General features: G+C 55.3%; 2 protein-coding genes across 5 annotated transcripts; both read left to right on the forward strand.

The window, feature by feature from the left end:
* The first annotated feature begins 100 nt into the window (after nt 1-100).
* On the forward strand, nt 101-6734 carry LOC128141029 (membrane primary amine oxidase-like). Of its 2 annotated transcripts, none has more exons than XM_052785561.1 (2): nt 101-6118; nt 6631-6734. In XM_052785561.1, the coding sequence occupies exons 1-2, from the start codon at nt 4552-4554 to the stop codon at nt 6681-6683; spliced, it is 1620 nt and encodes a 539-aa protein (XP_052641521.1). In that variant the 5' UTR covers nt 101-4551; the 3' UTR covers nt 6684-6734. The 2 variants fall into 2 exon arrangements, with proteins under 2 accessions (XP_052641521.1, XP_052641523.1); XM_052785563.1 differs by lacking the exon at nt 6631-6734 and having other exon boundaries at nt 101-5385; nt 5518-6297.
* A 2112-nt stretch (nt 6735-8846) lies between these two features.
* Nucleotides 8847-14074, forward strand: LOC128141028 (membrane primary amine oxidase-like). Of its 3 annotated transcripts, none has more exons than XM_052785559.1 (5): nt 8847-9703; nt 9836-10436; nt 12282-12567; nt 12794-12923; nt 13456-14074. In XM_052785559.1, the coding sequence occupies exons 1-5, from the start codon at nt 8867-8869 to the stop codon at nt 13738-13740; spliced, it is 2139 nt and encodes a 712-aa protein (XP_052641519.1). In that variant the 5' UTR covers nt 8847-8866; the 3' UTR covers nt 13741-14074. The 3 variants fall into 3 exon arrangements, with proteins under 3 accessions (XP_052641519.1, XP_052641520.1, XP_052641518.1); XM_052785560.1 differs by having other exon boundaries at nt 8847-9379; nt 9533-10436; XM_052785558.1 differs by having other exon boundaries at nt 8847-10436.
* The last annotated feature ends 137 nt before the right edge of the window (nt 14075-14211 follow it).

Consider the following 14211-nt stretch of genomic DNA (forward strand, 5'->3'; position numbering starts at 1 on the left):
GTTAACGTCTGTTCTGGTCCTGCCTTTCTCGCATCCAGTTGCTCCTTCCCTGCGTTCTCCGCATTCCTCTCTTCGACTGTGTTGTAAACTGCTGTGCACTGCTTTGTCGGTTGTTTCTGTTCCTTTAGCATGCCTTACATTGGGCCCACGGTCTTGGGTTTAATGTGATCCATCCCATCTCAACCCAGCGTGTGGGACTCGGGCCGTCTCGGTTAAAACAGGCGCAAGAGATTTGCGTGGTGTTTCTCGAAGGGTCTGCAGCCTGTTCCGTGGCTGCTCCTGCACCTCTGCCAAGCAAGTGCCTGCAGCGCTGTCCTGGGACAGGCGCCTGGAGGCCACACCTGGTGCGTGTGTTCAGCGCGTGGTCCGCTACGCTCTTGGTACCAAAGGAAAACGCCGACCGCCCTGCAATCCCCCAGCCAACGCGTCCTCTGCTCTCCCCGGGGGATCGTCCTCGTTCTTGTTGTGCTTCCCCCCGTGTCCGCTGCACTGCAGCCCGGGGTGCAGAGGCCTCTCCAGTGGCACTCCTGTTCCCTAAGCGTCCTGTCCCCGAGCCACCCCTCCCAGGCAGGGTGCCGCTAGGTGGGGCCGGTGCCCGGCCCCGGAGCAGCCGCCACAGGCCGGGGCTCCTGGCTGACACATCCAGCCTCGAAATCTTCAGCTGCTGAGACGCAGGAGCAGCCGCTTGTGGACAGACGGTTCCTGCCTCCCGCAGGGCTGTCTGCCCCACGGTGCTGCCTGCCGTGTGGGAAAGTCCTGCAGGTGCCCCAGCCGCTCCGGGCAAGGTGGGAGTCGAGCTGGAAATGGGTCACTGGGGGCCGAGGCGGCTGGAGCCAGAGCTCAAAGGAAGGGCTGCTGCTGGCAGGGCTCGATGTGGTGCAGCACGAGGCGTTCCTCTTCACTGCAGCCAGAAGAAACTGAACTCCCTGGAGGCTTGTGCCAGCGGTCCTGCGGAAGGACGGAGCATCCAGGACAGTTGTCTCGGCGGGTGTTGGCAGGGAGCGTGGTTCATCTGTAGGAGCCAGGGGAGGGTTTATTGTCCGTGATCTTCACCCCTCAGTCTCAGTGCAATGGTTTCTGCTTTGCTCTCCGGGAGAAGTGGCAGCGTGCCGCCACAGCTCTAATTCACAGGTTCTTGAGACATCCCAGCTTATATGCAGTGACTGTTAAAACCTTGAGAGGAGAATAAAGGCACAGCAGTTGTGTGCAGACGCAAACACTGCCAGAAACGCAGCTGGCATGGGTAAGGGTCAAGCAATTTCCACTGTTCTGTTTTACACAAGCTGACCCTATGAGATGAGAGAATGGGAGTGGGAGTTTTCCAGAGTCTGAGGTCTGGCTTGGGGTATGCTTAAGACTCGCCTGTGTCAGGATTGTTGGCAAGGGGGTTTCTGTACCGCACTCTTTACCCAGCTGTCTGGCAGTCACTGACTCCAAGTTTCCTTGAGCCAAAAGCTGTCTGTCTCTGGTTTTGGTTTCTATAAATTTCAGAGACTATTTTTTGCCACCTCTACCTTTCTGTCTGAGCAAAAAACAGCAAACTCCTCTCTTCCTTGCTTTGTTTGGGAGACATGGGCAATTTAGCAAATATAAGATGTGCTGGTGGGCAGTACCTAAAAGCAACTGTGTAGCCAAAATAAACATTGGTAGGATGCGAGTTCTCCATGTTAGGTGTGGGGCAGGGTGATGGGCTAATCAGACTGGGGAGCTGAGTTGTGGGAAGAGGTATGTGCACTAAACAGGTCATAAACAAGTTACGCTGCTGTTAGTGAGACATGTAATTTTTTAAATTCTAGGTTAGCTTTAAGCTGCTGCAGGCTTCTTTTGGAGAAGGTACACAAGCAGTTCAGTGGTATGTGTGGCCCTTAAAGATCCCCGATTGCTTCTCATCAGTAAGGTATTGACACAGGTTTCCTGGCTCTGCAGGCTCAGTTAATTACTCTGCTTCCTGAAATTTCTACTGCAAGATGGAGATGGATTTAGGGCTGTTCTGTTTATTCTGAAACAGAGCTCGCAGAAAGTGCAGGCTGATTCTTGCATTGCTTGTCATAGGCTTTAAAAGTCCTCAGCTTGAAAAGTACAGCAGAAATGGGCAGTATTAAATAATATGGTATTAGACATGGCATCCATGGTGTGTATCCTGTAGTGGGGCAAAGGCAGTGCACAAAGCTTCGTTTGCGTCATCTGTATCCTGCAGACCTGGGGTGTGGGCTGTGGGTTGGTTTGTCATGGGGATGTCATTACAGGTTAGGGTTTCTCTTTTTTTCGAAACACCCGATGTGCACAGAACTAAGAGTGTTCCCACACTTTATTTTCAGACATCTCCCAAGCAAAGCTGCAGGGTTGAGTTGTGATTTGTGGGGCAGCAAGGCCTGTGGAGTTTATCCAGTTCTCTTAAACTGCTGCTGTGCTGCTTAGAAAATGACCGTCTGTAATTGCAGCCTGTGCCTTGACTTTTAGGGACTTGGGATGCAAAACCAAGAGGCGAAGTCAAAACTGAACGATCTGCTCTTTTTGTACTTTTTTAAGGAAATGTCAATGTGAGCTTTTTGCATGCAGCCTCGCAGGGTCGTGCAGTAGTCTTGGCTCAGCTGTGTAGGTGCGTGGTGCAGCAGAACACTTGTTAAATTCCTGGGAGGCAGGAGGTATGTCCTGGCTCTGCTCTAAACCTTAACTGGGGTAACAGTGCTTCCTCTTTGCACTCTGAGTGAAATGGATAGCATGTTCTAGGCTTACACCGAAAGGGAATTTTTCTTTCAAGCCTAAACCCAGGTACTCCTTGATGCCTTGTTGACTTCATGGATTGAAAGACTGACTTGGAAGTTGGCGCTTCTTTGCTTAATTTGGGGCTACTTAGGGGCATCTGATTCTGCCACTGGAGGCCAATTGAAAGTCGATGAGAGCAGGGTACCTCTGAAACCTGTAGCTGTTGCATCCCCTGTAGCTAAGGCTCTCCTCTCATCTGTCCTGTCTCTCCCCTTTGCTTGTGTCCGTGCCACAGAGTGAGCCCCTCTTATGGCACAGTGGCCACGTGAATTGACTGCTGTGGCTCTGCAGGCTTTGCTGGCGCAACGGCCGGTGAGGCAGAGATGACGCGTGCTGGCACAGAGTGGACGTGCGTGTCCCTGGCCTGCACAGCTGCAGCCTGGGCTAAAGAAGGCCGAGGCTGCCAGTGGTGGTGAGGATAATGGAGCGAGTCCTATGGCAACGTGGCCTTCTGCTTACCAGTGTGGTGTCTGGTAAGCATGGCTGGAGGACCGCAGAGGGACTGAGTCCAGGGCAAGAGCTGCTGCTGGAAGAACTGGAGGCAGTGCTGAGGCTGAGGGGGGCCATCTCGCACCAGGAAACTCTGACGGGAGGAGGAAGAGAAGGCCAGGGTGAGGTGAGGTGAGGCTGGCAGCAGGAGTGGAAATGTTGGGTTGAATCTCCAGCCCTGGTTCTCTTGGATGCCTTGTGCTTCTCAGCACCAGCTCAGGGACAGGCAGGGATAAAGTATCTAAAGCGGTACATCTTGTCTACCCCAAGCATCTGCTGCGTGGCAGGATGGAGCCCCGAGTCCTGGTGTCTGGCCGCCTCATCCTGCCAAGGCCTTTCAACAGTGCTGTGAGACCAGCAGAGAGACCTTCGGTGGGGGTGGCAGAGGGCAGTTATCTCAACCTTTGGTAGAAATCCTGGAGGTGGCTGCTCAGCCTGGGCAGTGGTAGCCTGGCAGCACAGTGATAGCAGGCACTGCCATCAGCTGCCTGCTTGGATGACGCAGGTTGGGGGTGGTTTTGTCCTTGAGGGAACTTCTCAGAAGCTGCACCTCAGTTTATCTTTGAACTGGAGGCAGATACAAAAGCTGTGTGATCTTGTTTCAGTGGAATGCTGGGGGATTAATTAGTTCATAGCTGTTCAGAGGTGCAAACTAAGAGCTAGTTGTTCACAGAACATTGGGGCCTGAATCTCATCCTGAACTACATCTCTTCATGCCCGCCAAAGTTTTTCTACTACTACACAGATGGATGTGTTTTCAGCAAAGGCTTCCATATGGAAGATTTAAAAAAATAAAATAAAAAGTAACTCCAAGCTTGGAATCATGCTGCCAGGGAGAATGTTTACAAGGAAGCAGCCTGATAAACAAGGAAATTTGGTGAGTTGCAAAGAGGTGAAATTCTACAGTGTGGCAACAATTCCCAGCTTGTCAGAGCCTCACAGTGGTCCCAGCCACCTCAGGCTGGCTACAGGATCTTCGTTTTTACAGGCAGCCTCAGGAAGCTAGGTTGGACTGAAAAAGTAACAGAATTACGTGAAACTTGTCTGAGTCACTGACCCTGCATCTCCGCTAGTTCTTTCAGGGTACTGCTCGTGGCAGAGGACAGAGGAGGCTGCAGCTGAGAGAGGAGATCTGCCCTTTCTGGTCACCACGAATTTCAGATCTCCTCCCCTAGCCTCTCCCAGTCTTTTGTACTTTCCGTGCTAATCCATCCAGTGCAGCGTAAACTGACAGAGGCAGCAGCTAGAAACCCTGCTCTGAAAGCTGCTGTGAATGTCTCAGGACCAGCAGCAGGCATGCACATGAAAACCCTGCTCCTCCTCCTCGTTCTGGCTTTAGCCACAATATTTGCTTTAGTCTGTGTGTTGCTGACAAGAGGAAGGGCCCCCAGCACCTGCCAGCACCAGCCCCCGGAGCAGGAGGACACCGATGATGGCCAGAGCCTGGTCTTTGCCGATCTGACGCCCGAAGAGATGGTGCAAGTGGTGCGGTACCTGCAGGGAAACCTTGGGGTGCGGCTGGTTGATGCCTCGCGTGCAAAACCCTCCGACAACTGCATCGCCTCCGTCGACCTGCAGGTCCCTGCCAAGGCGGAGGTGCTGCGGTTCCTGGATGGTGGAGGGGCTCGCCCCCCCCGAGAGGCGCTGGCTGTGCTGTACTTTGGGAACCAGCCAGACCCCAACATCACCGAGTACGTGGTGGGTCCGCTGCCGATGCCGGCATATCACCGGGATGTCACGGTACAGAAGTATGGGGGGAAGGTACCGTATCACCGCAGACCAACACTGGCTGTTGAATACAAACAGATTGCAGGGCTTTTAAAAAGCCAAGTGTTCCCCACAGCTCCATCTTTCATGCGTCAAGTAATGGAGTATGATGGAGCCAGTCTAGCAGCCCTGACAGCTGCTCCCCGTGGATTCCAGTCTGGAGATCGGATCACCTGGTTTGTTTTATTTCAGAACGTGAGCGGGTTCTTTGTGCACCCAGTGGGGCTGGAGGTGCTGGTGGACCACAGCAGCCTGGACATCTCCCAGTGGGCAGTGAGCAGGGTCTTCTACAACGGGCAGTACTACAGGGACATGGTTCAGCTGGAGAGTGCCTACGTGCAGGGTCGCATCAGCGTGCAGAAGGTGAGGAAAGCGCCGCGGGATGGGGACTTCTCGTCCATGAAGCCCCGAGCACCCTCGGCTGCACTGTTCCCTTTGCAGTACGAGCCCCAGGGTCCCCGCTACAGCGTCAGGAACAACCACGTCCTCTTCCAGGCCTGGAGCTTTGCCTTTGGGATGAGCGTGAACACAGGCCTGCGCCTGTTTGACGTCCGACACAAGGGGGAGAGGGTTGCCTATGAAATCAGCGTCCAAGAGGCGTTGTCGGTGTATGGCTCCAACTGCCCTGGAGGGATGTCAACGAGGTACATGGATGGGAGCTTTGGCATTGGGCGCTACACCTCCCCCTTGGTGCGAGGGGTCGACTGCCCCTATTTAGCAACATACCTGGATGCGCACTACCTTGCTCATTCCCAGGTCTCTAGAATTAGTAAAAGTGCCCTCTGCATCTTTGAGCAGAACCTGGGCTCCCCTCTGAGGCGCCACTACTCCAACTTGCAGTCTCTCTACTACGGGGGGCTGGTCAACTCTGCTCTGGTCGTTCGGTCCATTGCGACCGTGGGCAACTACGACTACGTGTGGGACTTCATCTTCTACCAGAACGGGGCCATCGAAGGCAAGGTCCAGGCCACGGGGTATGCGAGCTCGTCCTTTCTCCATGGGGACGGTCTGAGATACGGCAATAGGGTTTGGGAGCACACGCTGGGTACGATACACACCCATTCCATCAACTATAAAGTGGACTTGGATGTGGGAGGTAGGTCTGGGTCTTTGTTTAATGTTTGCTATTATACTGGTAAACCCCAGAGCTTTGGGGGGATTGCTTCCTCATCTGTAGAGTCCCTAATAACTGACATCAGAACTCTGCTTTTACACTCTCCTAACCTCTTCTTTCATTGCAAAATTATTTTTCTGAGTACAAGATAGTCTGTCAAGGTCATGGAGTTGAAGGCAGTGGGAATTGTCTGGGAGCTCTGTGTTCAGCCCAGGGAAAGTATGAAAGGTAGCAGCTGAAAATGTTTGTGTTTCCTTGAGGCCTGGCACGGTGCATGTTGCCATAGGCATGGCCAGGCAGACGGGGAGACACAGCCCTGTCTGCAGGACTGAAGGTCTGAGCCTGCTGTTGCTGCACCTGATGCTGGTCCTGGCGCTTCTTGTAACTTGGAAAAGTCCTTTTTGTATCTCGACTGCCCAGCGTAAAGCAAGGCAGCTGGACTGGTGCTCTGCAGGGCTGAGTTTGTGCAGCTTTATCCCCGCTTCTCTTTTGAGGAAACACTTGGAAGCTGGATCCTGCGTGTCGGGCTGCAAAGCCGCTGCAGTGAGCCAGTGAATTCCCCTGCTCCTGCACAGAGTCACGGTTTTTGGCAGCGGTTCCCTGCGGAGGGTTATTTGAGTCCAGGAGCAGCCTCTTGCTGCACCGTCTGGCGGGCTGAGCAGTGCTGGCATCCACCCTGGGAGGCGCAAGGATGCTCAGCCTGAAAGGACAGCTTTGCTTCCCCTTAAAGGCCGTTCCAGTAACTGCAGTCCCAGAAGGTGCAAGGGCAGTGGTGGTGCTGTGGCCACAGGCTGGCAGCATTAGGTGTCTGTTACTGAAACCTGCTCCCGTAAAAGGTAGGGGAAGAAAATGTTTCACACCTGCACAGGACCAAACAGATTGCTGGTGGGCAGTGGACTGCATCTGTACCAGCCCGAGGAGAAATAAATGCAGCTCCAGGAACCCGTGCTGTCTCCTGGATTGCGGGGAGTAATCGGAGAACTACGTATGTCAAGCTGCAGCTGACTCCAGTGCAAGCATTCAGTCCTGGCACGTGTCCTCTCTTGTACCTGCCTGTGGCAGCAGTGGTTTGTGTGGCCTTGAAAGGTGCTGCTGCTGTCATTACAGTCGAAAACAGGACTGATGCTGGTTCCCTTTCTGTAAGCAAGGCTCAGAAACGTGCTAAAATACAGTTCCTGCATGGTGGTGGCAAGGTCCTTTTCTGTGACTGCTGTGCCCCTCAGTTCCCTGCTCTGTTTACAGACCGTGAGCCCTGTCTGCTGCAAAATGCTCTTGAGAAGAGTTGTGTAAAATCCCAGGCTTGTTCCCCTTAGCGAGGGAGGAGAGCCCTGTCCCAAGCAGCAGGGCTCGGGGCTGTGCCGGGTGCTCGAGAGGCGCCCTGCGGGATCCCCACCTTCCGAGCGCAGGGAAGGCAAAACTGCAGCACAGCAAAAATGGGTCATCTCCCACACAGGTTTCTTGGATCCTGATCTGAGGCTGGTGGGGGACCTGCAGGGAAAAAGGGCAATTGTTCCCTGGCTGGAAGTGAGAATGAAAACGTAAGTTCCTAAATTAACATGATTGCAAGAGCGGTAAATTGATTCACTGCTGTAGTGGTTTCAGCCCCTGCCCAGCCCCTCTGCCTGCACTGCAAACCGTCTCTACCAGAATGGTGTGAAGTGGACCACAATCTCAGGAAAGCCATCCTTGGCTGTCAGTGATGTATCGCTGCTGCCTCGCATGGGGCTGGGTGCAGTAGGGCCAGCCTTGCAGAAGCTGGTGGCCATGCAGGAGCAGCCACCTCACACCACAGTGGGGTGGCCCCAGCCCCCTGCTCACTGCCTCCGAAGGGCTGCTCACTGCTCTCCTTGCCAGGGAAGGTCTGTTGTACAGTCAGGAGTACTGAACAGTTTCCTGACAGTGACCATTTCTGTCTGTGACAGCTCTCGTCCAAGGATCATGTCCGCTGGAGCGGGGTCGGGATGCCTGAATGGGGACAGATGTGTCCTGTTAGTCATCCTGCAGCCTCTGCTCTTCCTGGTGCAGCCACTCCGGGTGCTGCCTGTCACTTGCAGTTGCTGCCAGGGGTTCGGAGAGCGTCTGCCTGTTCTTACCAGGGAGCTTCCTCCTGTCTCGGCTAGTCTGCCCGCAGCTGGAGCCAGGCTGGAGCTGCCATGTCCCTTCCCTCAGGGTTGGGAGGGACTTGGAGGCAACAGATGATGGGGACAGGGAGAACTGGCATGTGGAGGTGCTGGGGAGCCGGCTGGTCTTGGGCGCTCCTGGAGTGCCAGCCTAGACCGGCCCTTCAGGGGAGCAGGGCTGGTCCCGGGGCACCAGGGTGCAGAAGGACCAAGCCAGCTGAGCCTGCCCCTGCAGCATCGCTGAACTCCACATGAGACGGGATGGGGTGTCCTGGGAGAAGCAAAGGCCCCTTGGGCAGACTGAGGCTGGGGCTCTTTGTGGTGTCACCCTGCAGCGGAGAAGCCCATCAGTAGCTTGGGGAGTGAGTCAGGCACAGGCTCCCCAGCTGGCTTCCTCGGTGTGTCTGGGGTGGGGAGGAAACAGGCTGAACTGGCTGGGACCTGTGATCTCCTCTCGGACTCCCATGCGAGCTCCAGGCTCCCTCCCCACCTCACAAGCAACGCCTTTACGCCCACAGTCAGCAAATGAATTAAGAGTCTGGTCTGCAGGTGAGGGACGTATTCTAGATGCTGCAGCCAAACACTGCACGCTGTCTCTGCACTTGGAGAGATGAACCCCAAACTTCCCTATGTTCTCCTGGTCGGGGCTGCAGTGATAATCTTCATTCTTTCCTGCATGCTGCTGAGCAGGGGGAGGCGATCACCCAGCTGCGAATCCCAGCCCCGCATCGTGGAGAAGACAGGATCCACGAGCCAGAGCCTGGTCTTTGCCGATCTGACGCCCGAAGAGATGGTGCAAGTGGTGCGGTACCTGCAGGGAAACCTTGGGGTGCAGCTGGTTGATGCCTCGCGTGCAAAACCCTCCGACAACTGCATCGCCTCCGTCGACCTGCAGGTCCCTGCCAAGGCGGAGGTGCTGCGGTTCCTGGATGGTGGAGGGGCTCGCCCCCCCCGAGAGGCGCTGGCTGTGCTGTACTTTGGGAACCAGCCAGACCCCAACGTCACCGAGTACGTGGTGGGTCCGCTGCCGATGCCGGCATATCACCGGGACATCACGGTGCAGAAGTACAGGGGGAACGTGCCGTACCACCGCAGACCGATGCTGGGGAGTGAGTACGAGCAGGTGGGAGCATTCTTAGAGAAGGTGGCATTTGCTGCAGCCCCAACCTTCCTGAAAGAAGTCTTTGAGTACGACAGCACCAACGTGGCGTTTCAGACCACAGCCCCTCATGGGTTACGGTCTGGAGACCGTAAGTCCTGGTTCGTCGTGTTTCAGAACGTGAGCGGGTTCTTTGTGCACCCAGTGGGGCTGGAGGTGCTGGTGGACCACAGCAGCCTGGACATCTCCCAGTGGGCAGTGAGCAGGGTCTTCTACAACGGGCAGTACTACAGGGACATGGTTCAGCTGGAGAGTGCCTACGTGCAGGGTCGCATCAGCGTGCAGAAGGTGAGGAAAGCGCCGCGGGATGGGGACTTCTCGTCCATGAAGCCCCGAGCACCCTTGGCTGCACTGTTCCCTTTGCAGTACGAGCCCCAGGGTCCCCGCTACAGCGTCAGGAACAACCACGTCCTCTTCCAGGCCTGGAGCTTTGCCTTTGGGATGAGCGTGAACACAGGCCTGCGCCTGTTTGACGTCCGACACAAGGGGGAGAGGGTTGCCTATGAAATCAGCGTCCAAGAGGCGTTGTCGGTGTATGGCTCCAACTGCCCTGGAGGGATGTCAACGAGGTACATGGATGGGAGCTTTGGCATTGGGCGCTACACCTCCCCCTTGGTGCGAGGGGTCGACTGCCCGTACTCGGCCACCTACATCGACACGCACTCTCTGTCTGAGACCCTGAGGCCCAGCAAGAGAAAGGCTTCCCTCTGCATCTTTGAGCAGAACCTGGGCTCCCCTCTGAGGCGCCACTACTCCAACTTGCAGTCTCTCTACTACGGGGGGCTGGTCAACTCTGCTCTGGTCGTTCGGTCCATTGCGACCGTTGGCAACCACAACTACGTGTGGGACTTCATCTTCTACCAGAACGGGGCCATCGAAGGCAAGGTCCAGGCCACGGGGTATGCGAGCTCATCCTTTCTCCATGGGGACGGTCTGAGATACGGCAATAGGGTTTGGGAGCACACGCTGGGTACGATACGCACCCATTCCATCAACTATAAAGTGGACTTGGATGTGGGAGGTAGGTCTGGGTCTTGTCACTCCTTTGTGCCCTCCCTGAGTACTTCTAGACTCCCAAAACGTGACGGGTTTTTTGTCCTTATACAGATTTTTCTTTTCACGTGTGGGGTAGGATGGTGTGCTCGCACAGAGCTGCCTCCCTTCTGTTTTACAGCAGCGAAAAGCTGTTGTGATACAGGGATAGGTTCCCCCTCTGTCCCATGCAGTTACCCCTGAGCACCATGCAGAGCTGTGGCTTCCTGGGCTGGGTAATGCCAATTCCGCCGTGTGCCCAGCCCCTGCCCCTAATGGGAAGAGGTCTTCCCCTCCTGTCTGCACAGGCAGACCCAGCCCTGCCCTTGCCCCGTTGGCCTTGATGCCTCCGGGGCTCTGCAGAAGTTGGGATTTTTCCCTCTGGCCCCCTTCCCCTGTCCTGAGCCCCAAATGATAGTTAGAGTCGATCAGGCTGGTTTGTTGGGATGTGGTTTCCAGCTCGCGTTCCTACTTCCTACAGCTTTGTCGAGCTGTTCCCACTGCTCATGTGCGAGTGGGACAGGCAGCTGCCCTGTGGGCACAGCAGGCAGATGCTGGGCAGGCAGCCAGCTCTGAGCTTACGGCTGTGCTGCATTTTGCTGGGGGTACAAGGGGTCCTTAGCTCACAGCAGCAACTGGAGCATCGGCTGCAGTTTTCTTAGTCTTCCCCTACCATTTATGCCACAAATCTGTCCTTGCACTCCTGCTGAAATTGTGTTTGCTGCATGCTTCTGCCATCTATTAAAAATTTTCCCATTTCCTTTCAATTGGGAGACAGTAATTTAAAGGCTGTCCATGTGGTTTTAGGATGAGTTTTGAGTGCTTAGGTAAAAATGGGGGATTGCAAAACTGCAGGAACAGGGAAAAGGCAGATGAAATCAGACTTACTGCTATTACTGGAAGGGGAGGTGTGGGGTTAGAAGTTTTGTTCACGAGAGAAAAGGGAAGAAAATGAGCACAGTGGCAGTTGTTGGGCATGGCTCCTCTTCCATGGGGCTCTGGCTCTGGTGCTGACCTCGATGGCAGCCCCAGGGCTCAGGCCCAAGATGCTGCTTAAACCTTCCAGCATGGCCAGAGCTTCAGCTCTGAAATGGCCTTTACGCAACCTGGAAACTTGCATGGGACTGAGGGGAGCGGAGCCCAGGAGGGTGTTATGCCATGCGCTCTGGCTGGGACAGGCAGCAGGTGATAAGCACTGGCCCCTCTGCCAGAGCTGTGCTGGCGCTGGCCATCGACTGCTCTCGGCCAGCTCTTTGCCATCTTGTCCCTGGATTTATTTGCTCTTGTGCCCCTCCTGTTGCTCTGAGCCTCTGGCTCATGACTCCTCTTTGTGGAAAGACCTGAACTGCGCAGCACTGCTCCAGTTCTGTGATGTGCAAATGTGCTCAGAGCCGGGGCTCTTCCTAGTGCTTTCCAGCTCGCAGGATGCATGCTGATGAGCACAAACACAGTGCCTGGGCCATCAGGCGCTTGAGTTAATTAGACTGTGCTTGCACTGGGATGCAAACCTGTTCTTCTGCACTGGGATGAGGCTCCCCTCCTGTCCCTTGCAGAGGGACAGAGTCTGCGTGGATAGCGATGGTGTCTGCCACAGTATGGTGTTGTCTGGGTCAGACAATCGTACAGTCGTACAGCCATAGATAAACATACACGATGTACAGTCACGGTGCAGTGGAGCTGCAGAGCGGTAACTGCTCTCATGGGCAGGAGCCAGTGCTCGGAGCCCAGAGTGCCTGAAGAGAGGATGGGGAGAGCGAGCTCTGGCTGCACTGATGTCCGTGGGGAACAGGGGGCTGCGGGGACACTCCTCATTGACTTTGCTTTTGCTTCACAGGGGTGAAAAACTCCCTGGTGGCCCACGACATGGCGTTTGAGATGGTGCGGGCTCCCTGGAGCCTGGAGCAGCAGATAGAGCGGCCACGACTCACCAAGAAAGTCCTGGACACGGAGGACCAGGCTGCCTTCCGGCTCCAGTCGAAGATGCCCAGATACATCTACTTCGCGGCCAACAGCAAAAACAAGTGGGGCCACCAGCGTGGTTACAGGATCCAGATCACCAGTTTTGCGGGGGACCATGTCCCCGAAGCCAGCTCCATGGAGAGGGCCATCAGCTGGGCAAGGTCAGGCTGCTCTGGCTGGGATGGCATGTTCTCAGAGACACCCCCAGCCCTGCCGGCTGGGGAGGCATCGCATGGATGTTCCTTGATGGGGAGGCACAGGGCAAATGCCCTCCTGGGCTGGGGTTAATACGTAGGAGCAGGCTTGTGCTCTGCAGACTCTCTGGGGAGAGGTTTTTAGTTCTGCCCTGCCCCAGGGGGCCGCTCCCATCTCTTTTCTTGTCCTCAGGTACCAGCTGGCCGTCACCCGGCGGAAGGAGGAGGAGCCCACCAGCACCAGCATCTACAACCAGAACGACCCCTGGACGCCCACCGTCGCCTTCGCTGACTTCATCAACAACGAGACCATCACCAACGAGGTGGGCTGGGCTCCCCTGGGCTGGAGCTGTAATACCCAGCCCCAGGCTGAGCAGGAGCCCTAGGGCTGCCCCAGGGGCCGAGCGACCCCAGCATCCCCCGCAGGACAGCGGGCTCAGCTGGGAGAGCAGCAGCCCTGGGGAATGAGGAAAGCGGGTTTGAGCATCCCCTTTTCTATGTATCTGCTTGGTGCTTTGGTCAGAGTGCAGAGCAGGAGCTCGTTTCTCCCTGTGGAGAAATGCTGGCAAAACGTCAGGAAAATCTCTGTGAGGCCAGAGCTTGGCTGCGGGGGTCAGGGCAAGGGCCCTTCCGCTGGGTGGACATCTGCGGCTGGGGCTGCAGGCAGGTCTTTGGGGAAGGGAGGGGATCTTTCCCAGGAGCAGGGAGCTTGGCGTGTGGGAATGTGGCTGGGCTGGTGCCTGTGGAGGTTGCCTCCTGCTCTCCTGTAACTTTCCATGGCCCCCGTGCAGATTTCGGTCGCTGCCACTGCAGGCTTCTGAAATAACCTCAGTCTTGTGGCTCTTCCCTGCCTAGGACCTGGTTGCCTGGATAACCACTGGTTTCCTTCACATCCCGCACTCTGAGGATATTCCCAACACTGTGACGGTGGGAAACTCAGTTGGCTTTCTCCTGAGACCCTACAACTACTATGACTTGGACCCCTCCATATACTCACATGATGGCGTGTTTTTCACCAGCGAGCAAGACTTCACGGCATGTGAAATCAACCCTATTGCATGCCTGCCCAAAACTGCCTCTTGTTTGCCAAACTTCCCCCCGTTCACCTTTGATGGTTTCCAAAATGTAAGCAGGCTTTAACGCTACAGGACGGTGTTAGGAGACACAGTCAGAGACACCAGGTTGACTGTTCTGTCTCAGATTTTCAGTTTTTTAGTGAAGTTGTCTCAATTTCCCATTGTGCAATGGCTTCACTTTTTATCATTGCTTTTTAAAATAGTGCTCTTTAAAAGGGAAGCATAATCTTCCTGGCATGATGCCAGATGGGAATCTACATTATCTCTGTTAATTGCTGAATTTGAGTCTGTTGCAGGAGGAAAGTGAGGAGAAAATCCTGTTCCTCTGCTGTAGAAGCAAGCGCTGTGTAGTGTTTATCTCAGGTTAAAAAAATGAAAATGGTTCTCTGGTCCAGTGCTCTCTCGAGTGTCTCGTTCTTACGACTTACGGCAACGTCTGCTGGGGGGGATGATGCTGGGTCTCTGCTGTGATTCCTGCATCCACAAACCAGCCCAGCAGCAAGGCTCTGGGCACCCGTCCATGCCCAGGGATGGT

This window comes from Harpia harpyja, chromosome 4, assembly GCF_026419915.1.
Source record: "Harpia harpyja isolate bHarHar1 chromosome 4, bHarHar1 primary haplotype, whole genome shotgun sequence".
Taxonomy (NCBI): domain Eukaryota; kingdom Metazoa; phylum Chordata; class Aves; order Accipitriformes; family Accipitridae; genus Harpia; species Harpia harpyja.